The sequence below is a fragment of the Ceratosolen solmsi genome, unplaced genomic scaffold (genome assembly GCF_000503995.2).
Source record: "Ceratosolen solmsi marchali unplaced genomic scaffold, CerSol_1.0 scaffold7, whole genome shotgun sequence".
NCBI classification, from domain to species: domain Eukaryota; kingdom Metazoa; phylum Arthropoda; class Insecta; order Hymenoptera; family Agaonidae; genus Ceratosolen; species Ceratosolen solmsi.
This window is the reverse complement of record NW_011948413.1, coordinates 14,502,018-14,528,278: the sequence shown is the minus strand read 5'-3', so window position 1 is coordinate 14,528,278 and position 26,261 is coordinate 14,502,018. Positions and strand designations below refer to the sequence as shown.

At 32.9% G+C, this 26,261-nt stretch overlaps 3 protein-coding genes across 3 annotated transcripts in view; 1 reads left to right on the top strand and 2 right to left on the bottom strand.

The window, feature by feature from the left end:
* Positions 1 to 177: 177 nt before the first annotated feature.
* On the bottom strand, positions 178 to 3,343 carry Arpc2 (Actin-related protein 2/3 complex, subunit 2). Its single transcript, XM_011506274.1, has 7 exons — positions 3,148 to 3,343; positions 2,156 to 2,249; positions 1,982 to 2,081; positions 1,648 to 1,855; positions 1,333 to 1,553; positions 925 to 1,126; positions 178 to 718 (listed from the first exon to the last, which is right to left on the bottom strand). Exons 1-7 carry the CDS (start codon positions 3,219 to 3,221, stop codon positions 691 to 693), a joined length of 927 nt encoding a protein of 308 aa, XP_011504576.1. The 5' UTR covers positions 3,222 to 3,343; the 3' UTR covers positions 178 to 690.
* Positions 3,344 to 9,283: 5,940 nt separating this feature from the next.
* Positions 9,284 to 12,574, top strand: LOC105367531 (UPF0047 protein C4A8.02c). Its single transcript, XM_011506273.1, has 3 exons — positions 9,284 to 9,747; positions 10,640 to 10,776; positions 12,116 to 12,574. The coding sequence occupies exons 1-3, from the start codon at positions 9,588 to 9,590 to the stop codon at positions 12,329 to 12,331; spliced, it is 513 nt and encodes a 170-aa protein (XP_011504575.1). The 5' UTR covers positions 9,284 to 9,587; the 3' UTR covers positions 12,332 to 12,574.
* A 9,629-nt stretch (positions 12,575 to 22,203) lies between these two features.
* The window catches only part of LOC105367713 (uncharacterized), a 17,138-nt gene continuing 13,080 nt past the window's right edge, over positions 22,204 to 26,261 (bottom strand). Inside the window, exons 5-8 of the mRNA XM_011506482.1 lie at positions 24,494 to 24,708; positions 23,912 to 24,197; positions 23,627 to 23,755; positions 22,204 to 22,941 (exon numbers count right to left, since the gene is read on the bottom strand). Coding sequence (XP_011504784.1) covers positions 22,672 to 22,941; positions 23,627 to 23,755; positions 23,912 to 24,197; positions 24,494 to 24,708 — 900 coding nt within the window. The 3' untranslated portion in view covers positions 22,204 to 22,671. The remainder of the gene's footprint in view (positions 22,942 to 23,626; positions 23,756 to 23,911; positions 24,198 to 24,493; positions 24,709 to 26,261) is intronic.

The following is a 26,261-nucleotide window of genomic DNA, read 5'->3' as shown; positions in this document are numbered from 1 at the left end:
AAATGACTCGTTTCGTGCACTTCATTACTCATTTTTGCAAGCAATTATTCGACATTACACGAGTATTTTTGCTTTCCCACGGATGTAATGTTTACAATATATAAAAATCTTACATAATAAACTCATTAAATGGATTGCATTAATTAATAAAAATATAAGAAAAAATACAATAACCGAACAGAAACTAAATTATAAACATTAATAATGAAAAGATAACGTAATACAACAATTTAAAAAGCGTATTTCACAACAGTAATCAAGGGCTCACGGAATTTTTAATTTCGTGATTGTACGTCGTGTTATTTTTACTTAGTTTCTTAAAGATCCTATTTAACAATCTATTGTCACATAGTATTCACGAATAAATCGACTTCCACTCGATTTTATTTTTATTCAAATTGATAAACATGACGAATCAAGTTTTGAAGAACTAGCATATGTGACTCGAAAACTTTTTGTTGTATAACCTGTATCGCTCTAAAGACTTATATATTTTTGGATCCGACTAAGCGGAGGCAACAGGATCTTGAAATTCTTAAACCTATAGGGCCAATAGCAACTTTCATTTGAAGTACAGTTTTGGCCAGAAATTTATCTAGCACGCATGACCCGAGGCAATATTTTCTTCATCTTGGTGTTTAAACTTCATTTTAGTAGATATTAACATTCTTGTCGATCGACTCGTCGTGTTCATTCTTTTCGAATGAATGTTCGACCCCTATAATAAAGGGAATATACATATAGATATATATTTGTCAATTTCAATAAGGATAAATTTTAAACAAATATCTCTTAGCAAAACTATTGTAAAAGTTCGTCTTGTGTAATGGGACATTTGAATAGAATCTTTTGTAAGAAAAGAAAAATACATTCTCTCTACAGTAGTTTCGCTAAATATCTTTAAACTATCTACAAAATACTTACGTAATCGTTTTTTTCTCTGTAATTTTAGGTTGGGAACGAGCTCGATTTAATACTTTCAGGAAATCAGACGTTTTGGTGCGCATTCGCGAATGAATATAAACTTTACTACACTTTATGTGGTAATGTAGGTAATGTCTAAACATGTGTATTAAATCGATTGTATTGTTGCGTGCATCTGGATTCGTATGCCGTGGAAATAATACTATAATAAATAAAGACATTTAATCAATAATACGAGGTCAATAGTTGTTAAGCACTATATTTTTATTTAAACATCTATTAAATAAGAAGTATTTTAATATTTTACAATCTAACCGAAGATTACTAAGCTTTATTATTCAATGCGCATTAGTACTGAATTTCTAAATTTACGAGAAAATTTCTTTTTTATACAGACAATAAAAATACCAAAGGTTATGTATCCGATGCAGTCATTTACTATTGTGCCAGTGTCCTGCAATTCTAAAGGCGGTTCACGATGACTAAAAAGAACCTGTGGTGCTGTGTGACTCGCTCTTCTTCCTTCCTTCAATTCTTGTAAAAACATCTTACCAATCACCATATCATCCACATCTTTAAATATTGTACTAAATACAACTGTCACTCTATCACTTTTTGCCTCGACGTATCTTTATCAAAACATAGGGCATTTTATTAAATTTAATTGCAAGGCATTTGTTTATTTGAAAATTCAAGCTGCATGCAAATAATGATATTACTCACATGATTTCTTGGTCTCTGTACTGTATAATGGCTTTTTTCTGAAGCTTACTACAATCTTCTGTAGACTGGCTAAGTTTTTCTTGAAAATCAAAATACTTTTCAAATACACTGGCAAAACAGTGCCTTTTGAGTAATCCAATTTTTTTAACTAATACCTCCCAGTCTTCCGGTATATTCTCTAGATCAATCATCACTGTAACGCTATATCCTTAAAAAAGAAGCATCGCGTTTAATATGTAATACATACATATTTCATAAATGGGAGCACTGTCAACGGTGCTAAATTATTTTTCTACAAAAAATTATACGACTTCACAAATTTCCCTCGAATTACCTGTTTCTGGCTCTACCAAATAAGCACCATATTCTCGCTTGAGTAAATCATCCGCGCCATGTTCTTGCAGTTGCTTGTAAAATTTGAGTAGCGCGCTTATCTATAAATATTAACGATATTAGCAAGCTTATTTGGTAAATTGTTAAAAGAAAAGGGGATGCAAAAATCACTCACTCTGATTTTTGACTTATCTCCACTTAAATTGGAAATATGAAATAAAACTCCATCGAAATCTGCTACCATAACATCCGTTGATTCGAGTTTACCACTGAAATATTGGGTTTTAAAATTGAAACAATATCGTCATATTAATAGATTATAATGAAATGTACATCGAACGAATAATGAATTCATTAGTAATTAGCACGATTGACAAGCAAAGTCAAATATTGACATTTAACTCAATAAATTAAACGACTCTACATGCTCCTTTAAGGTTAATCAATTATGGCACTTGATATAGTGGTGTAGTAAAAAACGATGGATATTTAGGTGTCTTAACTGATCTAAACCCAATTACGGATAAAAAAAATGTGTGCCTAATAATTTTGTAAGATTCTTACTAAGGACATAAATGCCCATATGCCAAAAAAACTCTTTTAATGAACAATCCATATCCATTAGAGTTTCCATCATAATGAGACTTGCTACGACATTTCTAACTACAAAACCATGCAAAAGGCTTGTTGCTCCACTGTCAAAGCAAATATTTCATGGAGAAGCAAGCTCGTATATTTTTTTTTCATAATTGTTTGCAAAACAAAGAATGTGACAGACGGGCAAAAGGCAAAAGGCAAAAGGCAAAAGGCGTCGCAAGCTCAATATGCTCTTACATTACTCAAAGCATTTGAAAAATGTAGAGATATTAAGTAGAACGTCAAACGACGAGTCTCGCGTGAAGGAATTGTGAGGTTGTTCATTGAGATAGTAAAAGGAGAGGAGGCACGTCGAAAATTAAGCTCAATCCGTGCTCGGAAATAGCGATATAAGGTCAGGGAGAGTATCGTCCAGTGAAATGAACGTACGGAGGAGGTTAGACACCGCCCAGCCGGGATATCTTTGACGCATCCCGCGTAACAACGTTCGCGAGAACGATAATAATAATAGGATCGGCCGACGTGCTGGACGGGAGGATTATAGAAATATAAGCAAGGAACTTGACTTACCCAGCCAGGGCATTTTTTATTTTGTTGTTCAATGTTTCTTCGATTATCCTATTGTTTATCTCGAGCAAAATCATTATTTTCACAAGGGCCACGAGAGCCTCTGACTGCACTTAATTTAGAATATAACTATTTATACAATACAAATTAATTAACAATTATCTACTCGTTGGTGCAACCATTTAATACGAGCCGAGTCGTGTCGTATACACTAACTACTACGTTCGCTCTCTCTCTCTCTCTCTCTCTCTCTCTATATATATATCCCTCCCTCTATCTCTCGTCTCGAGTTCGAGAAGTGTGCGATTTTCTAATCTTTCCACTTTGGCACTCTTCGCTCGCTCCCACACGCGCTCACTCACTCACCCGTGTGCCTACCTACCGACTGATACTATTCGTCATTACGATGGGCACGCGCGAGCCGTGCGCGAGTGTGCGCGCGTATACGTATAGGATGCAATGCAGTCAAGAGTCACTCGGTCGTCGGTCGGTCGGTCGGTCGGTGCTGCACCGCAGGGGTAACTTACCTCGCGTAAAATACGACGTCGAGTGCGCGGCGTTGTGGTTTTGACTTTTAATTGTTCTGAAGTTTGCGAGCGTAATGTGTATCGATAAGATCAAGGTGAAAATTTACGTTCACTGGATGGATTCGATCATGCCGAGAGGCACGAGGAATAAGCCCTTCGTGACAGGTGCAGTCGAGAATGCACATATATGCTATTTTAGCATTATCGGGGCACGCTTATTACATTGCAGCCTGCTCGAATATTCAAATAACTATTGATCTACGCTTTAATATTAAGCTGCGGTGCTCACATTAATATGATTACGTAATGGACGTTGTGAATTTAAAGTAAACGTTATCGATTGTACAATTACAGGCAATTAATTATGATGCTCGACAATGATGTTGCTAATTATGTGGAAGCTATCGTTGAACAAAGCGCATTAAAGATAAAAATTATTGTCATTGGCAGTGATGATTTTTTTTTTTATCTCTTTCACTTTGCAACATTTCGATATTGTTGTTAAATTTATAATAAATGACAGAGAATTATGTTGATGCTGGGAGGATTCGACATAGATTCATCGAAACTATATATAAAATAATATCCTCGATGTTATTGTACATTATGTTATGTTTGTTGTATTAATATTATCCTTAAAAATGTTGATAAAATTCGTCCATTTGATTAAAACTTCTTTACGATGATATGACACCTTTGCTGGATTACGTTTTTTCGTTTTTTTTTTTTTGTTTTTTTTTTTTTGTTATAAAAAGTAATTTCTATTTGACATTGTGCCGCTCTTTTATTTCAAATTCATACCAAGAGACATAAGCTTACGTACTAATTTTATATTTTCAATAAATATAATAATTTTGTTAGAGGCCTTGAACTTTTATTAAAAAAAAAAAAAAAAAAACCTTCTAATTATAGAATAAATAGTATATTAATTTATAATGCGCACAGAAATTCTAAATTTGATAAATTTACCTCAGTTATTTCAGTATACCAGTTATCGCGTATATCATTCTATTAATTATAATTTGTTATCGTGGTGTATCAACATTTTTTTTTTTTATCGCCATCAAGGGCATAGAGCGTTATATTTATAAAATGTAACGATCTTTCTTCACTCTAGTTATTCAACAGCCTTTTTTCTTTTATTTTTTCTATCAATAATTTACGACTATTATTTATCGCTGTTAAGGCTTAAACAGTTACTAGAATAAATAATACATCCTTTCGTCGATGAAAATATTTATAGTCGATTCAATTTTATTTTATTTTATTATTTTTTTTTTTTTTGTATTAGTAGTCTACATCTATTCCAGTGCTTCTAATCTTAGAGCATTTAAACATAAATTGTAAATCGCTTTTTTATCATTTATAAAACAAAAGTTCTGCATATATTTATCACATTTTATTCATTAAAATTTTTTCTCTTTATTTTTCCAACTATTCGCCAATGCTTGTCAGCTTCACATCGTAAAAATCATTTACAATGTGCACGCACAGTTATTTTTTAAAGCTGACTGGGCTATGACAAATTGCGCTGCACACGTACATACAATCATCGCTTACGTATATTTGTAAATTAGCGCTTGCATTATCAGGATGAGGACATTTTTGTATTATGAACTTTTTCAATCGCATGAATTAATGTGCCCCTCCCTCCCATCCCATTTGTATTATCCTTCGAACAAAAATAGCGAACAAATCTTTAAATGGCTTTTACATTTTTCTACTCTCATGCTATGCCTGCGTTACTTAATTCACGAATTTACACAAATCTTGTTAGAATAATTTTTTACGCTATTTTTGTTGAAATTCGCGTGTTATACCTGTCGCATAATTGCTTAAAAGTTGTTCATGTTTTTCATAAACGTTTAGCGTCATTTGCCTTCAATAAAGTAAATACAAATATATATATATATATATATATATATATATAAGTGTGTTTTAGCCGGTCATTACTATATCGTAATTCATTCGATATTAATTTCTATAACCCGGCGATCATCTAATTAAATGAATTTTATAATTTACTTCTTGTCGACTTTTATCGAATCGCACTCAATGCAAAAGCTAAATGTCATGACAAATTCATTGTGACGTGGCATTAGGTGTCGATATATTACAGTATGCAAAAATTTAGATACATACATAAAAGACATAAGTTTAATATGCTTGTACATCGGAGAATATTAATTGCATTTTTTTTTCCCCGTATCATCGCTGTAAATCTCCATTCGATTTAAAATCAATGTAAGTAAATTAAAAATTGTACGTTAAATTTCTATTACGATCTACCGTTACGATGGACTTTCTGACATCTGCTTTTAATTTTTTGCAAAGCTCTTTTTTTTTTTTTTTTTTAATGCACAATGAGACTGAAGCGCCCTGAAGAGTACTCGCATCTTGTACTATCCGCTTGGAAAAGAGTACAGTAATATCTCGAATGATACTGAGGCGATACACGTGCATTGTGTGTCAAGAGCAACTCAACTTCTTCGTTTCGTACATCAAGTATTATCGAGTACTTGCCGATACAGAGTTCGTTTTCTTCAGAGAGTACGCGAGATAACGGCTGTCCAATAATAAATTCAATAAACTTTGCATTTATTAAACATTTTGCATAATTAGGCATCGGTTTAATTAAAATTAATAGATAAATTCATAATACTTAAAATATACTGACTACTCCATTCGCTATAATCAATTTATTCTTTGTAAATAAAAATTGGAGTATTTAACAGACTCACCGAGGTGCTAAATCCAATTAACAGTGGCTATTGTTTTTATTCGGACAGTCGAGTAAAATTCAAATAAAAACAAAAGAAGAGTTGTATTCATTCATTGTAGCCGATATGCATTGATACGTGTTGCTACTAATTGTATCGGAAGAGATGCTGTGCATTCGTTCTCATTGTTATATGTTACCTCCTCGTTCGAATTCCTGCCCCATTGATTTATCGATCAATCAATTTGAATAAACTTTTTTAATGTCGGTACATTAAACGCGTTTTTTTCTTTTGTTTAAACATTCGCTCAATTTGCCATCATGCGTCATTAAATCTTCCTCCCTCGTCGAGCTTGAAGTATTATATTGATTTCAAATAAACTTTGGCCAAGTCGAATTACTCTTTGCCCAATCCAATTAACAATTTGTTATTCATATAAAATAATAATAAAATAAAATAAAATGAATGAAATAAACATAGTTTATTCCGGCAATGAAACTACCTTTTAACCGTGTTGCAGTAATATTTTTCTTCGCATTTTTGTTGTGTTTTGTACGTAATCGCATGTTTTATCTCATTTATCTTTTTCTAATTTTGCTTAATAATTACTCTATTTTTTGAAACTAGTTATTATTATTTATAATAAACGTACATCTTTTTATGATTCTTGAGCATTTTAATGTTATGCTTAAATGCTTCATATGTAACTGTTAGCTCTATAAAACATTAATAAACTGTGTTTTTTAATTCCCTTTATCAAACATAATTTCAACAATTCAATCGAACTATTAATAATTAATAATAATTATAAATCCGCCATAAAGCGGTAAAAGCCTTTGTATTTAAAGCTTCTATTCCTTGTTTATGCGATGATTTTTTTTTTTTTTTTTATGGTACGTTTCATTCGCATTATCGCAAAAAAATATGACTATGAGAATAATGAATAAAGCAAATACGGTGCCTCCATTATTTTACCGTTTTTTTCAAATACTATATAAAACGCGATAAATAATTTAATAAACGATACCGCAGTAAATTAATAGTTGTCTGCTCAACTATACGTTTCTGAAAATTTATGGCACTGCTTGCATAATGTATTTAAACACATATAAAACACATCAATATAAGTTTCCTTTACAGATGATACCGATGATCGTTCATGCAAGGTCATAAATTCTATAGAATTTAATAATTAATTTTGTCGATTTTGTCGATTTTGTTGATTTTGTCGCATTTTTGTAAAAGCAACATAAGAAATTTATTTTTCTAACAACATTGAATATAGTAGGAATATAATTTTGAACTGGGCTCGTTACCTATAATGAAAGAAAGTATATACAATTGCTACAATTGTTTATTATTTATCACTAGTCTATCGTTAATTTAAATAAAATTCTCCCATATTAATATATAAAATGCAATCGATGTATATAATAGCAAATTCTTTTCAATTTAAGGGTGTAACAAGTATCTTAATAAATTAAACATTTTTAAATGCTATTTCACGTAGAGTCTCGTATTATAAGTAAAATGCGGCAAGATGCTTATGAAGAATATCGATAAGTTTATCTTAATTTTTGAAAACTTATAGATGATAAAAATAAAAAAAGGAAATGTTGCATGTCGTATTGTTGCGACATAAGAAGGTCTCAACTGGAGAGGGGACGGAGACGACGACGACGACGACGACGACGACCATGATCACGACAATGGCAATCACCTATAACCCTGGAGAATGCATACTGATAGAGAGAAGAAAGAGAGGATGGAAAAAGAGGATACACATAAGGACCTCGAGTATACCACCCACGAGTCTGTTCAACAATAATAGTTACGGTGGTGCCAGCGCGCGCGCGACAGTTACACAGAGTACAACAGGGGCGCGCGCACAGCTACACAGAATATAACAGGGGCGCGCGCACGTACAAGCATACATGTGCAGAGAGGATGTAGGTAAAATCAACGAGGGCCGAGAGCGCATAAGACAGAGAGGCGAGGATCGGAGATAAGAGGGTTCGAAAGGGGACGGACCGAGGCACAGCTGGACGGGGATACGCGGCGGAGGCTCGTACGCGCGCACGCGAGCTCTCGGGTCGGACAGAGAGGAGTCTCGAGCTGCTGCTGCTGCCACGGGCTTCCCATTCCAACGACGGCACATAGGTTAGAGGACGAGGGGGACATGTAGGTGTCTCGGCCAAAGGGAACGCAACTCGCCAATCCCGCCCCCTCCCCCTCACACACCATCACGCGTCACACACACACACACACACACACACACAGCGCGCAACGCATCTATATAAATATATAAATATATAAATATATATATATATATATATATATACAAGCAGGTACGCACGTACGCATACGCATACACAAAACCCCTCGGGCACTCGGCACTACGGCACTCCGCCAGTGAGCGATTCCAGCTGGTTCCTCGCTGGGGGCCCCGAGTTCAGCCGCCTAGAGCGGACGGTTCCACCCCCGCACGAGCTTGACGGAGACGGAAGAGGTACCGCGCTCGCGTCGACAAGGAGGGAGCGATACTGTGATAGGCCGAGGAGTGGTGCACGTCCAGTAGTCAATCGTTATCTCGCCTAACCTTTACGCGCGCGCTCCTCTCCACGACGAGTCTCGTGCCGAGCGAGTCAACCGAGGCTAAGCTTCTCTGTCCAGGGCCGATAACGCCCAGCCCCGAAGAGCAACAGCAGGAGTAGAAGCAGTAGGACGACGACGACGACGACGACTACTACTACTACTACTACTACTACTACTACTACTACTACTACTACTACTACTACTACTACTACTACTACTACTACTACTACTACTACTACTACTACTACTACTACTACTACTACTACTACTACTACTACTACTACTACTACTACTACTACTACGACTACGACTACGACTACGACCACGAGGAGGTCGAGGACGAGCATGACCAGGTTGATGACCAGCAGTCACGGCCGCTCCTAGTTCTCGTCGGATCCAAGAGACCCGGCGGCGCTTGCTCAACCTTCGAGGCCCGATATGGGTTTACGTCCTCTGCGAGGAGCCGAAACCTAGTGTTGCAACGTCCGCCAGGGCCATCGGCTCTTGGTCACTATTGCGTGCGTGAGTTGCTGCAAGTGCGCGATTGTCCATGCTAAGGAGCTGTTGAGCCGAGCACTGGGACACTAGATTCGAGAGAGACATGGCATCGTCACAAAAGGGCATACAGATCGGGAACGCCTGGTTCCAGAAGAAGATCAACCTGAGGCCCCAGCATAGGGGCGTGCATCTTGTCACCGAGGAAATACTTAGGCAGATACCAGAGCTGTGCCAATTCTCTGTTGGCCTCTGTCATATACAAAGTGCGTACCTTTTCCTATTGGCAAGCGTCGACCGACACTTCTAATTTAGTTAAATCCTAGCTGGATCTCGAGGGTAGAACATATTGAGACTAAAGCGACATTTACTGCCAATGTTGTTGGTTGTACGCAATTCTCTCTAGTTCACCGAGCAATAAATGATTATTGAAAAAGAGCATTGACTTTTATGAAAGTTGTGTGAATTTTATCGTTTAGTTTTCGTGGAAAGAGTTTTTAAAAGTAGAAGCAGGAAGAAAACCATGAGATTGTTGCTCTAAACTGTATGAATCATAAAATGAGAATCAAAATAGAAATATCAAAATTCTAATTTTGCTTATTTATATAATATTTACTTTTGGTTTCTTTCAATATTGACAAGAAAATCTTGAAAGCTATTGAGATTGCGTTTCAATAATGTCTAAGACGAATTTCGTCGATTACAATAAACTTTCTGATTATATTACGGAGTAAAATTAAAAGAGTAGATTAAACTACATTTGGACTAAGTTGAAAACACTATAAGCAATGGTGAACGATTAAGTAAAAACAATTGCAAATAGAATACACACGCGTACACTAATATTTTACTTTAATAGTAATGCAGTATAACAATTTTATTCTTACAGAAGCGAATAAATTGTTTAATTTTGTGCTTAATCAATCGTTAAAAAGTATAATTTTTTGGTTAATTTGAGACTAAATCAAGTTTCATACGATTAAGTAGAATCATTTGCATTATTATAGAATAAATTTTATTTACAAATTTTGTGCTTTCATTTGTAAAATGATTATTCTTTATAATATTAATAATTATACATATCTATATATTGGCATTTTGTATGTAATGAAATTTCATAGTGATGTGAACACTAATGTGTTGAATTTGAATTTTCAGTTCTTCACACTTCAGCCAGTCTGGCGTTAAATGAGAGTTGGGATCCTGATGTTAGGGATGACATGGAAATGATGCTTAACAAAATAGTTCCTGAAGGATTGCCCTATAGACATAGTTGTGAAGGGCCTGATGATATGGTAAAATGAAACTATAAATTTTTTTGTTTTTAAATTTATTTTATTTAACAAGGAGATACTTAAGAATTTGATTCTTAATTACAATGCAATTCGTGCAATGATTTTCCTGTATATTTTCCCACAGTTTAGAAATCCATTTCAATGGTAATTAAAGTCTTAAGGCCTGAAAAATAACAAAAACTCAAGTAACGATATAAATTATATACCTTTATCTATGATAGATAATATAAAATGTATTGCCTTATTATTAAGAGTTGCGTATGTTTATCTTCATTCTAGACTATATGAATATAGATATTTTTATTATCAATTTAAATAAGATCAAATTAAATAAACTTTAGTCCTCTATAAGTCTTTTCACGTAACATGGATAAAAAAATATGGCCTTGTATAATTATATAATTTCATTAATTATACAAATATTTATATTCCACATTACTCTCTCTCTCTCTCTCTCTCTATCTCTCTCTCTCTCTCTGTCTATATATATACATAAAGTTTCAATTGTAAATTTTTCGTATAATCAATCTAATACTGATTCAGCTTTTTGTTTAACATATAAAGAACATTTATTAAAAATTATTTTTAAGAAAATAAATATTTTCTTAAGTTATTAATGATGTTGAAAAACATTTGAATTTAAATTGAAATTTTATGTTAGGTCGGATTTGAAATCAGGGTAGTTTTTGCAATTAACCTAAAATCGAATTGAATTCTTATCTAAATCTTCGGGGACAGAAGGAAGTAGAAATTATCGTAAATTCGATTCTAATTTTAAATTGCCGAGTAGAGAAATTCTGAAATTACATAAAAGACGAAAGTTAATTATAAAGAAATTTTAGAAAGAAATTTATAATACAAATATTGACTAGTATCTCAGCAACAAGTTTTCAACATTCAATGCCAAGCACAATAGCTTTGCCCTGAATTTCACTATATTTATCTGCATAATAAGAATTAATCCATTGTTCATTGATACATCTGATAATGTTTAGTTTACCAGAGAAAGTAGCACAATACATAATGAATTTTAAGGTTAAGTCAAGGACGGAAACATCGCTTAAGATCACCGTAACAACAGGACTATTGTACACTTTGTACACGATGAGGATGCACAAGTAAAGCGTCGGATAACAATAAAATTGCCTATCATTACAATCCCCTGCATGGCCGTAAAAATAATGTCCATTACGGATGACGTACGGATGAGTGAAATTAATATTTTTCGTCGCAGACGTGGAAACCGCGCGATCCAATTTCCCAGTTGACTGTCGTCAATAAACACTGTAATGCCATTGGTACGCCTAATCCTAGTCTCGCGACTTATTGTATTTTTTAGCCGGCGCACGTGAAGGCCTGCTTCCTCGGCTCTTCGCTCAGCATCCCGATAACGGACGGGAAGCTCGCCCTGGGCACGTGGCAGGGCGTCTGGCTGTGCGAGCACCGCGACCACGCGGGCAGTCGCAAGCTCGTGCTCACCTTGACGGGTTGCCTGCGGGACTCGGCCCGCAGTCCCCTCAGTCCCGTCAGTCCGATCGCCTCGACGAGCAGCTAGGACCACTCGCACCCGCGTAGGCGCGGCAAACGCACGCTGCGCAAATCTACCTCCAGCAACACGAGCTAGCAGACGCCTGCCTTCGGCCCAGCACCTGGGCCAGACTCCTCCAACACAGGGGAGTGACCCAACTACGTCCTCGCGCCCTATTCGTCGGCCCCTGATTGTCCCTTCGTCGTTCGAGGCTTCGATCCCATTCGAGTCCGATCGCTTCCGTCTGTTAGAGGTAGCCGATGAGGAGCGCGAGCTGGTGCTGGTGCTGGTGTTGGTGCTGATGCCGTTGTCGTTGCTGATGCCGTTGTCGTTGCCGTTGCCGTTGCCGTTGCCGTTGCCGTTGCCGTTGCCGTTACCGTTGCCATTGCCGTTGCTGCTGATGTTGATGCTGAATGCTAGTGCTGGTGCTGGTACTAGTGCCAGTGCTAGTGCTAGTGCTAGTGCTGTTACCGGTGCCAGTGCCAGTGTCGGTGTCGATGTCGGTGTCGGTGTCGGTATCGGTGCCTGCGCTGGGTGCTGCCGATCGTTGCGTTCATCCCGCTTGCACGCGGTGGCAAGATCTTGGGTGGACGGTTGTGTACGCTTCTGGGAAAGTTACCGAGCTCCTCGCCTCTTTGCCCTCGACCTCATCTCCCATCCCCCACCCAACCCAACCCAATCCTAACTTCCCAATCCATTGGATTCATAGACAATTGCACGTTGCAGCTGGTGGTTCGTGAGTGCATAGCTATATTGAACGAAGTAACGAATAAGATAAGATATTTGTGTAAATTATAAAATACAAACGGTAGTGGAACGGAAATTTTTGTCGGTATCCGACATCCCCGTAAAAGTGGCATTTTCGCCTAGTCTCCTTTGAAATATTTGTACAAATACACAGTTAGTTTTTCTGTTAATTTGATGGCCAAATGAATTTTTCACCACCTTCCAACGACGGCGTGCGAATTATGAATTTGCACATTACCAGTCGATCCGAAATATTCGAGCTTTTAGTGAAATCAGTATTTAGGGTCTCGGTTGCTCGTAACAAGACGTTTTAAATTCAACAGCGAAACTTGTACTGTGTATCTGCAAATTTTTGGCTTTCTATCAGTAAAAATAAATGGGTATAATATGAAAGATTTATGAGATTTTGGCTCGATGTCCTTATTCCGTAAATTAAATATTTTATAGTCTAGATTTTACATTTCGGCATATTATTAGATGGAATATAAATTATAAACAATATCAATTTTATGCTTACTATTTCGTTTTATTTTATCCATTTTTTGGTCCGGTTTGTCCCCTTCTTTCAATAGTATTTAAAAATTAGACATTTATATTAGCTGATTAATTAAATTTTTTAAAACCCTCACGCTAGTTAAGCCATAAGCTTTTTCATAACAATTACCTATGATGTATACATTCGTGTTTTTTAAAAAATTGCAAAAAGAAAAAAAAATACTGAAAAATATTAAGTGGACACAACAATATTTATAATGATATATAGCATACGAATAACATTGTTTTTATATAAATAAAAATTTAAACACGATGCTGCAAATACGAGTTTAAAGACACCTTTATTGCATGAAGAAAATTAATTGACAATTTAATAACGAAATTTATTATTGCTATAAATAATAATTAATATAATACGGAGTCTTATTTTTTTAAACAAAATAAAACGAAGAGAAACATAAACAGAAAACTACTTAAGGAATAAGGTCGTCCAAGCCTGTATACGGCCTTCTCGCATCCAACGCATCATATATATGCAAAGGAGGTAAACTTGACAGCGTCGACACGAATATTATAGTTCTTGCATGAAAGTGAGCGTAAGAGCGAACGAGAATGAGAGAGAGAGAGAGAGAGAGAAAGAAAGAAAGAAAGAAAGAAAGAAAGAAAGAGAGCTCATATATATATATATACATGTTTAGAGAAGTCTTGATTATGCTCGATGAAAAACAAATACGAGAAAAGGCAATGGTCGTCGTTCTGTAAATCCGTAAAAGCTGCCACAGCAGACCTTTTTATGATTCGTCTGCATAAATATAAATATCGATATGTTCATGTATATATATATATTTATATGTATATTTATTATAAAATCCAAAGAGAGACTAAAAATAAAGAAAACCTCAAAGATTTACGATACTAGTATCCAGCAATATTTCCACATATACTCTTGGCTAAAATTAATCTATATTGCATTTTGAATACATGAAGTGTTCGAATACTTTTTGAATTTAAATAACCAAAAACAAAAAAAAATATATATAAATAAACACACACACACAATATATATATATATATATATATATATATATATATATATATATATATATATATATATATATATATATATATAAATATATATAAATAAATAAAATTAAAAAAATAAAATAAAATAAAAATATATATGAGCATATATACATACAATTTTATTTTGAAGGAACAATAAAAATGTCCTTTTGTAATAGAGATACGTCTCATCGTACGGGTTTAAAGAAAATGTATGTATACTTATTTGCTTAGACACAAACGTAAAAAAGCAAATGAAAAATAGAAAATATGTAAAATAGAGTCGAGCTTGAAGCACTGTCGAGTTCCAAAATCATTTATATTCTTCTTACTTTCTAATTTAATATAATATTTGAGATTTATACATTCCTCTAGAAGACTATTATACATTTTTATAGCAGAAAAATATGAATATTGCAGATTGATTACATTTGATTCTTATCAAGTTAGAGACATTGATAATTAAATCTAATAGCATTTCGATGGTTTATTTACGTTGAACAATGTTTTAACAATCGCACAAAACTAAATAACACAATGGTACAATTTTTAATGCAATTATTAAAAACCTATTCTCAAATAATTTTTGTCAGTTTACACTTGTTTATTTTATTAATTTAATAATAAAAAAACAATCATACAAAGCGGTATTTATCATTATTCGAATAATCACTGCTACTTGTCGTAAATATACTTATATCTTGTTCTCGATCATTTTCCAAGCTCTATTCTACTTGAATAATACTATAAACTGAATTCAGCATCGTAAAATTATATAACACAGAAATAAACGTTTACATATTTACATATTTTCATGACTAATGTTACTTTAAAGATTTATTATAACTTTGCTATTTTTTTATCGCGACAAACAAGTTCGGAATAAATGCAACGTATAATTCATGATTGATTTTGAATAGAAGAGCAAAAAGTAAATGAAAAGCGATAATAAACGAATAAATAAATAAATTGAGAGAGAGAGAGAGAGAGAGAGAAAGAGTGAGAGAGACATTTATTTGTTGATAATCCGGTTGTATTAAAACGTTATAACACGTATTACAAATAAATAAATAAGTAATTCGTTTATCCGTAAACGCACCGCGGATAAAAAGAGGAGCAAAAGAAGCGCGATAACGAATCAGGCATGAGCCAATATAAATAAATAATAGTAAAGAGGAAGCGTTGTTATTTAATTATTAATAATTATTATAATTTATAATAAATCTATAAGATAAACAAATGATGTAAGAAGAATAATTATATAAAAATATGGAATAGCTATATCGATCATAATGAAAATAATCATACAATATCTGTAAAGTATATTTAGTGGGCGTCTCTCTAAAGTTGATACCCGACAAGAAGAAAATTGTATAAAAAGCAAGTACTGGCAAATAAATTGTATCGAAGGAAATAATGAAAATATTATCGAGCAACAGTCGTCTACGTCTGATACATTTTTTTTTTTTCGTTTTAATAACGGTAATTCCCGTGCGCATATATATATATATATATATATATATATATATGTGTGTGTTATAATAAATTAGTGTGCGCGCGCGCGTGTGTGTATGCATAAGAATATTAATGATTCGATCAAGAATTGATTGCTTGTATACAAATGTGCCGTGTGGTTTATTGAGTTTATTGAAATTTGAAAGACATTTTGGACAAAGGCACGTGCTAGGGTTGGGTTTATATAAAAGAGAAACCCGGAAGGATTTATGAAGATCCGTACGATTATGCTCAATGCATAGAGCTATTATAACATTATTTTTATAGAAATGATTTTGTCGGATTTTCATTAGTATGTACTGTATGTTTTGCGATATATTGTTTTCAATGATTAAAAGTCAAACTGAGCTTGTAACTGTAAAGTAGAAAAAGAAAACAGAAAATTTCCATTTCTCTTGGTTATAAGAAATTTATCAGGGATTTGATTTTAATATAAAACGATACGGTTTATAGCTGGAATTTTATAATTTGCACATGCAAAATCAATGCTAATAATTAATTTATGATCGATGCGCTCTGCACAATCAAGTGCGAATAAAGTAAGTTTTACCATCGCATTACAATGTGTCGGCGAATCCTTTAAAAACAACAAAGTCGTACACTAAAGTCCTTTAAATAATTTTTAATCCTTGAAATAATTATTAAATGAATATATTATGATTTATTAAAGCATGTAAATAAATTGTAAACGATTTATTATTTTTTTTTCTTTCAAGGATTCTGAAAAGCTTGTAATAAACAATGTATAAACTTATAGAAATCTAATTTATTAGGCTTTTTAATTTCATTAGGAATTTCCATAAGCTTTTCTTATAAACATATTCATATAGTCGCACAAGGATCAAAGTTTTATACATATTATGCATCAAAAATATCTTTTCTGACAATTGTTGCGAAATGTTTAGATAACAAATGATCGAGTGAAAAATCGGTATGACGTTATAATTATTATTGTTAAAAATGTGTATAAAAAAAATCGTTTATCTTAATATTAATTCGCGTTTAGTTAATTGCTATTTTTCATATTCGATTGTAATTAAATAACGAATTTTTAAACGTATTTACAGCAATGAATTGCTAAGAAGAAATTCTTATATAAGCTTGTATTATTTTATGTCTACATCATATTCCATAATTCTATTTAAAAGTTCACAAATAAGCGTGTTCAAGAGAAGAAAAAATAATGACTATATAAAATGCAGCTTAGATTACTAAATTATTAAAGGCAATGCAATAAGTGATAATTGTGAAATGAAGCAAACAAAAAATTGCCACTGCTAATTAATTCTAAAGATTTTCGTTTTCACGCGAATTATGTCGCCGTACGCAAACGTGTTTTAGTCAATCCTTATTTTCTTTTTCTTTTTTATCATACGATATTCTTGAATTCATTGGATCATGCCAACAACAGTGTGTTCTTCTAATCAATCTATGTAAAGCTCAATAGGAAGTGCAAATCTGAAATAATCGCATGCTAGTGTATCAATTTTTTGCCGAGTAATTAGCATATTTGTTTTATAATTATTACAGCTGTACAAATAAACGACAAACTTGCGAATCGCAAATACATTAATTTATGCGTATGAATGGAAAAATGGCGACAATGATATGAGCGCACCAATTGTCGGGAATTTGAAAACTGTTATTTTTCCTTATCTCCATTATATTTCTTATTCGATTTTTTTTTTCTTTCAAGTGGCTTCTTGCGAGCGATTGCGATAATATGTAACGGAGAAGAAGAAGTCTATTGGAAACGTACATAAGGTCTCGACTCTCCTTGGTGGGGGATAAAGATTCAAGATTTCAGTCGACGTAAATGAATAACGGAAGAAGAGCGTATTACAAAGTTAATTATTAAAGAAATGTGGTTGTTAGTGATTTCAGCCAGCTGTATATTTTTGTTTTGTTTAGAAAGTTTATTATTTTCATAGTCGATTATAAGTGGAGACATTAAAATTGAGTGTACGAAAAAAATTGAGATCTTTAATTTAATCTTTAGATACGATCATCCCTTTTTATCGCAATAGCTGCTTTTCTCATTTGTGAAGAAAATAAGATTTTTTTGAAAATCATTTGGGGCATGAGAAAATAATCTTGAAATATAGGAAACAAATGGATCATTAAGTCAACATAAAGCTACATACGATTAAGATACGAATTTACAGCAAATGTAATGATATTTACATCATTCGGTTGATTTATTTATATTGTTATATTATTTATATTGTCAGAGAACTTTTACTTCCAGTAACATTTTTTTTTTTCAATTATTACCTCGTCATTTAATAATCTAATCAAATATTATTTCAATTAAATGAATTTAAATTAAATTTAATTCTTAAGTTATACGAAGTTAGCTGAAGTTAGTAGGCCCTCTTTATTTCATATGGATTATTCTAATAAAATTATATAATTATCTCATTCGCATTATTATTAAAGTAGAAGCATTTCTTTATTATTTCTTAATTTATATCCAATTTAATACTTGGTATACATTATTGTTTGTATAACTCAAAGTTATCTACGATTAACAATCATTGGGAGAGTCGAGCGTGATGATAAATTATAAATATCGGTATCGTGTATTTTTCGGATTGTAAGGTGAATGAAAAGTTTCCGACATTCAACATATAAATAGCAAGGGAAATCTCGTACATAATAAATAAATGTCGGCGGCGATCAAATTGGCCAGTTCGCTTAAAAGATATTTCGTTGTAAAGTGAATGCTATAGTACGAAAATAGGGAAATATAAGGAGCGAGGGATTTAATCCTATTCAGCGAAATCGCTCTTTTTAATGCAAGTTTTTAACGGTACGTCCGTAGTGCGCGTACTCACCATCATACACATTCAAATAAGAAGTCAGAATTCTTATTCGATAGATCAAAGTGTATCCGTGCGAAAGTCTTGACTAAGGTCTGAGCTGAAACAAGAGTCGCTTGAGTACATTCTTCGGTTGAGTGAAAGAGTCATTTGTTGGTCGTCTGATATCGATTGCTTGATACACGAAGGCATTGTTCGTGCTACGGACAATGAAGGGGACTTATTTTTTGCCGGCCTCTCATTGTCAAATGCAAAATTTTTTCAAGATAAATTTGCTGATGCAGTGCTCGACCTACAAATATATTGATTTCGATTTACATGAATATTTTTTCGTAGCGTAATGATATTTAAAAGTTAGTTTATTAAATACATAATTGAAAAGAGTCGTGAGAAACTGCTCTTTATGCATTTTGAAATTTTGAATTTACATAAATAGATGTACAAGAGTAGCGTGTACATTATTAGATAACATCATTACATTTAACTCATATGTACAAAGATGCATAAGCTTAAATTTCTTTATTAAAAATATTTATAAAAAATTTTTAATAAAACTCGTGTGACTTACCAATTTTCTACAAATTTTGTATAAATGATCTTTAGATAATTTTCGCCACATAAATAGATTGTAAAAGTTGGCTAGAATTTGTCTATCGCAAATTCTAAGTAAAACGTTGCACAAACTATGAATCTAAGCAAAGAAATTATATAAAAAATCATTGTCTATCTCGTGTTGAGCGATGTCGATACCTCTTATAATAAATTAGTTTTTAAAATTAATAACTATAAACACTGCATCAGCGCTACTTGCTCGAATTTCTATACTTAACATTCTAAACAAAGTTTCTTTTTCATTCTTAAATTTTTCAATTCGACATCTATGAATGTGTCGACAAATAATTTATAGGCGTACCAGATGCTTAATCGTCTCTAATATGACAATGTAAAAAACTAAAAGAAATAACATTAAATCGAAAATACTATCATCGATAAGTTGAGGAATGTTGATCCAATGTTCGTTTTGTCGCATAATCATATAATAATAATACTGCACATCATTAATTATGGGAATTTTACGTCGCGTTGAAGAGCAGATTTCTGAATCGAATGTCAAAAATTCCATCGGGGATAATAGAAGTAAACAAAATGAATTTTAAAAAGATAAAATGAAACAATAGGAATGAACTAATAATAATAAAAATTGATGCATACGGTAGATATTATAAATTTAAGTGGATCGAAGGCAAATGACCCACATTCATTTCGTTATTAAATTTCGACATTTTATAAAAAGAAACATGGCGAAACTCAAATCCACTTCCAGCAGCAACAACATTGTATAAAGTCACAACTTCCAAAATATAATAAAATACAATAAAATAAAAAGAAGTATAATATAATACATAATATGATATATAAAATAATATATAATATAATGAAATGTGATTAAACGAGTAATCGAGATTTTTTAATTTTCATCGAGAAATTTTTGCCAAGGAAGGAATTAAATTATCAATATTAAACAAAACAAAAAAAAAAACAAAAAAACAAAAAAAAAAAAAAAAGAAGAAAAAGCTGTCACAAAGTAAAGGGAGAATAAGCGTAAGGACGAATTACTAACGAGAGTAAGGAATCCAGATGAAAATTTGTAACTAGGATGTGACAAACATCGTCCAAGTGCTTCTCACGATGCTTGGGTACATAATCATTTAAAATTATTTTGTACTGTTACTTGTATCATACTACTATCATAATTGTATTATATCGTAATACTAGGGATTGGGAGGGAGGGAAGGAGGGACGGATGGAGGGGGGGGGGGCTTATTAAACTAAGTTGACTCTAAAACCTTTATTTATGTTTTTTATTTCCTCTCCTTTGATCATTGATGAGACATTTGTATTTATTTTATTATCTTATATTGATATAAAGTACAAACAGTGTTTATCGTAATGTAATAGTAAAAATAGTCTACAAGTTTTCATTTTATAATCATAGAGCAAAATTGTTTCGATCGAGTTCAATTACGTGATAAAATATATTCTCACTCAACTTTCCATCGGCCCTTAAAGCGGGCCTCGCCGAATATTTATTCTCATAATTACTCCTCGATTCAATAATGCAAATGTTAATAAAATTATAGCTTTGGTGATGTAGTTTCTTATTTAATACGAATTTAAAAACGGCAGTTTTTAAAATACACTTTTTCATTAGATCACGCAACGTTAAATAGAAATAATATAGAATGAATCGCTTTTACGGCGCGTTAAGGGCTCACCAATGTAGCTGTCAATAAACAGGAGTAGATTATGATGCGAACAATAAGTTTTCTATTGAACACATGTTTGTTTGTGCTTATTTACCTTGTAAAAATAACTTTTGACATAAGCCATTGCTCGGCTTAAGAAATCATAAAGAGAAACATATGTGAAAATACATTTTATACATATGAAAACAAAAAAGAAAGAAGAAAAGGCTCGCACATAAGCAAATGGATATATTCCTTATTCTTATGTGTAGGAAAATTGTTTGACGTTTATTATTTCATGTGATTTTTCTTTTCTGTTTTTCTTTTAAAGACATTTCAAATTATATTCACAGATTTTGGAAACGTTGATTAAGACTATTGTAATTTTTCGTTAGATGAAATTATGAGAAACCAATTATAAAAGATAGAAGAAAATAAGTTAAAATAAAAATTTAAAACAAAAACAAACAAAAAACAATTGGAAAATAGGCATATCAGGCATCGAGACAAGTGTTTTAAAATTATAAATACAATTTATCAGTAGTTTTTAATTGTTGCAGACTGCAACTAGTCCAATTCGATGTTCTTAATAACTAATAAATTAGCTCCTTAAGAGAAATATAAGATTATATTTATGCTATTTAACATAATACATACCGATTAAAGAAATAATTATTTCGTTGTATAATATTAACTTATATCTTAATAGTTAAGATATTTATTTCATGGTGAGAATATTGAAAATCACTATAATTCTAAACTAACAATTGAGTAATTCTTATTAATAAAGACGACAGAACGTTAAGCATTAATGAAAATGTTATACCTAATGTTACGTATTAATTCTAAATAATAAAAACGTAATTTATTTTTAATATCAGGATGATACTACTATTAATTAATTACTCATTCGTTTAAGAATGTAAGTGTTAATAAATCATTCGCTCAATAGCCGAATAATTTTTTAAAAACGATTTCGTATCGTTGTAAAGCTACGGTATCAATAGCTCGAGTACGTAACTATTCAATTAATTATAATTCTTTCCTTCTGATCGATCGAACAAATTCATTTACGCTAACCAAAAAATCTCAAGCACGCCTTTGACAATTTTCTGGAAATTAAAAAAAGCTTAAAAAATCATTCTATTCATCGATGCTTTATAATTATTTTACATTTATAACGCAACAATTGGTCATTTGCGTTATAAAAAGCTCTAGCATATTACGCGCAGCATCGTTTTGAAATATTAATAATTAATGATCTAACAGTTTCGAGTATAAATCAGGCCTTACCGATACGCGTTTCTCTATCACCATATCAAAGTACAATAGTACTCGATCGTCAAATCTACGCTACATAAAAGCATCAAATTTTCAACATAAAAAAAAAAAAAAAAAAAAAAAAAAAAAACGATGCCCCTATCCTCGGCATCAGATTACTTAACGTACAGAGCTGTACACTGTAACGGATGTAGAGCAATTAGCGTCGGGTCGAGGTCATGTTGAGTACGGGTTCGCTCGAGGAATCCGTCGGCTCCTTATAGTTGTCGGGCACCGGGTGAGGGCCCGGGTTGCCACTCAAGTCATTAGCCCTCTCTTGGACCTCCTTGAAAGAGGCTTTTATATTATCTAGAGCGGCCCCCAATCCTTGTTTGATCTGGTTGAATTCCTGGGTGACGAGGGATAGCCGACCAAGCAGGTAATTTAGATTCGTGTCGACCTCGCTCATGCGCTTCGTTATTTCCCCGACCTTTAATGAATTATTATTTCGTTGTTCGTTAATTCTTTTATTATTCTTTATACCTTTTAGCATTAATTTAATTTAACTATGATGTCAATTAACAAGTATTTTCATTGCCCTATTCAATTTGGAGATTTTTAGGGAAAAAAAACAAGAAAATTATTTTCATTTTTTTTTTCTACATAAAATGGCATTTTTTAATGAAACGTGTAGCGAGAATAATACCTTGGCGCAAACAATAATAATAATAATAATAATAATAATAATAATAATAAAATATGTATATAGTAAAAGATTTTTTGTTAGGTGAATTAGAATTGGGGGCTGTGAATTAAATGTGTTCTAAATGTGAATTATGCGCAATAGCTTATATTTTATTCACTAGAATTTTGAATAAATGATTTACCATTTGCCATCAGGGAAGATGTACTCGTATTGACACTTAATTATAAATATATATCGTGTCGACATTAATGAAAATTTTTAAAACTGTTTTTTATTTAAAATATCAAATTCATATATATATATATATATATATATATATATATATATAATAAATTAAAATAATTTATAATTATAATTTTTGTGAGAATAATTTTGTTAATTGTTATTTATTAATATGCGTTCTATCTTTAAATCTTTGGCTAATATTTTAAAAGATATTTTCTTTAACGAAGCAGCTTATCAACAATACCTTGCTTTCCATGCCGTCCATCGTCGACGTTGTTCCATTGACGTAGGCTTCGTTTTGCTTATGAAGCTTGTCCAGAGCTTTGGCACTCTCCATCATTTGCTGGTACATGACGTTTATCTGTCGCCAGACCTGCGACACAATTCGACAACAAAACAGCTACATTAATGCTCATAGAAAATTGTTGATTAAGCTCGATTAAGCATGATGCTCGGCAATTTCAGGAGGTAGCCAGCCAATGATCGATCATGGCAATGAAAAAGCAAGCTTCTTAAAAATCTCACTCACCTGATTCATCTCTTGCTCCATTTTAACGGTTAAGTTAGCTAAGGCACCATTCTGATTGTCCATTATGTCATTTGAGATTCCGTCGAATCGCGAGTTGAGCGTGTGATTGATGTTCAATCCTTGCGCCATCACGAGCTCACCGACCTCGCGCAGTATCTTGTAGGCATGCTCGAGCCTCTTTTTCGTATCCAGTACGTGATCCGCCATTTCCACCATGACGGATTGGCCTTTGCCGAGATCATGCAGTTCTTGATTTATTCGCTCGGCGTTATTCGTGAGATCGGACCTGCGGACGATGCGGAATCATTATTAGCACTTGCAGGGCCCCTTCCCCGTACTCGTCGAATTCCCACGGCAAAATTCTTTAATCTGACGAAATAACGAAGTGGCGAGGGTTGTATTTTAAACAGTTATTGCGAAATTGACCGCTGCTGAATTGTATACTGCCTTATAGAGTAATTCACTCGCTATGTAAAAGCGTTTGAAAAGTGAATCTAGCGGTATATTTAATAATGATCGATTCCCATTAAAATGAACGTTAACTTTACTTGTTGGTAACGTAACAATTTTAATCTTGCATACCTCAACGAAGTGATCGAATCTCGTGTTTCTTCTTTATTTTCTGCCATTTTCAATTCGATGCCTTCGTTTCCTTGTACGATTGCATCTTTCAAAGCGTGCTTAGTCTCTTGCAAAAACATTTGCGTCTCGTTGTGCATTGTTTGGAGCTCAGCGACCCTGACATAAAATCCGATATTACCGATAATCGTCAATTTATAGCCATAAAGAAACTTTGACTAACATCTCTAGAATTATTTATAATTTTTTTTTTGTTTTTATTTCACACGCACACGTATATGTTTATGCGCGCGCGCGCGTGTGTGTGCGTACGTGCGTGCGCGTGTGTATACATATTACGTATTTACGATGGAATTTTTACGTTGTCTCAACCATTAAAATAATACAGGTACTTTTTATGAGCTTTTAAAATTATTATAAAATTAAATACAGTGGAAAGTAAAGTGTAAGAGAACCACGTAAGAGAGAAAAAAAAGAAGATATTCATGTCAATTAAAACACAGAGATATTATTTTCTCAGTAATTAAATGACGTTAATTTGAAAAAAAAAAAATATATATATATATAAATAAAAACATAAATAAGAAAATGAATAAAGAAAGAAATGAAGGATAGCAAAAGTCATGAGCTATGTCGTGTCGATGTATAGAATGTAAAATAGCATTTTTTAATGAAATTCTACAAGGCCGATAGCGCAAGTATTTTGGCTATTTTCCTAAGAAAATAATGTACTTTAAATAAATGGCCGAACGAACCTTGGGAGATCTTGTATCTGTTCTAAAGCAGTTTGGATAAGATCTTGAACTCGGCTGAATGCACGAGTTTGTTCGTCTGTGGATGGTTCGCTACGTTCGCTCGTAGTACTTGGAGCGTCGGAATTGACATTTTCTAATTTTCCAAGAATCTGTGAAACGTTCTTCACTCTCTCGCTGATGTCACGCACCTGTAAAGCTTTAACTGTACTTTTTCTGAATCGATTCCTAGGACAAGGGTTTGATTACATTTCTCTCTCTCTCTCTCTCTCTCTCTCTCTCTCTCTTGTTCTTTTTCCAACTAATTATATAGATTGCAATGTTATTAAACATAAGACAGATATGAGGCGAGCGAGTTTTTAGTTTCCAGAACGCTTAACCATTAGCGAAACAAGTTTACTATAAAAATTCTTTAATACCATGTATTCGCGATTATGACCTTTTAAATTAATAAATTAATAAATTAATAAATAAATGCAAATATACGTATTTGCAGAGTTAGGTTTTAAGAGATTGGTTGGGTGAATTTTAATAGTTATACAGATAGGTGCTTTCCGTTTTTCTTTTTATGCGGATTGCCATAGAAAATTTTATCGATTTTTTTTTTATTGATATATGAGAGCCTCTCTTTTAACGTCTTTTATATTTATTTATTATTTATACTAAAGCATAATTATTTATTATACTACGATAAACTTTTAATTGTATGTAAAATGATCAAATTTGATCGATGAAGAGTATTAAAAAATGTCCAAGCATAATTTCAACTCTGAAGTCTCTTTTTATGATAATTATTATCATTATTATTATTAATAATAATTTGTTCTACGTTATCTCGAGATACTTTGTAAATGTTTTTTTTTTTTATGTATTAGATAAATCATCTAGACAACGTCGCTATTATTTGAGCCTTTGCTCGAGCCGAAGAGATAAGATTTTTATTAAAACACTGCACAATTAACAGACTCGACAATTTTAGATATTACTATTGAAAGTCCATCGTCCCCCCTCCCCTCCCC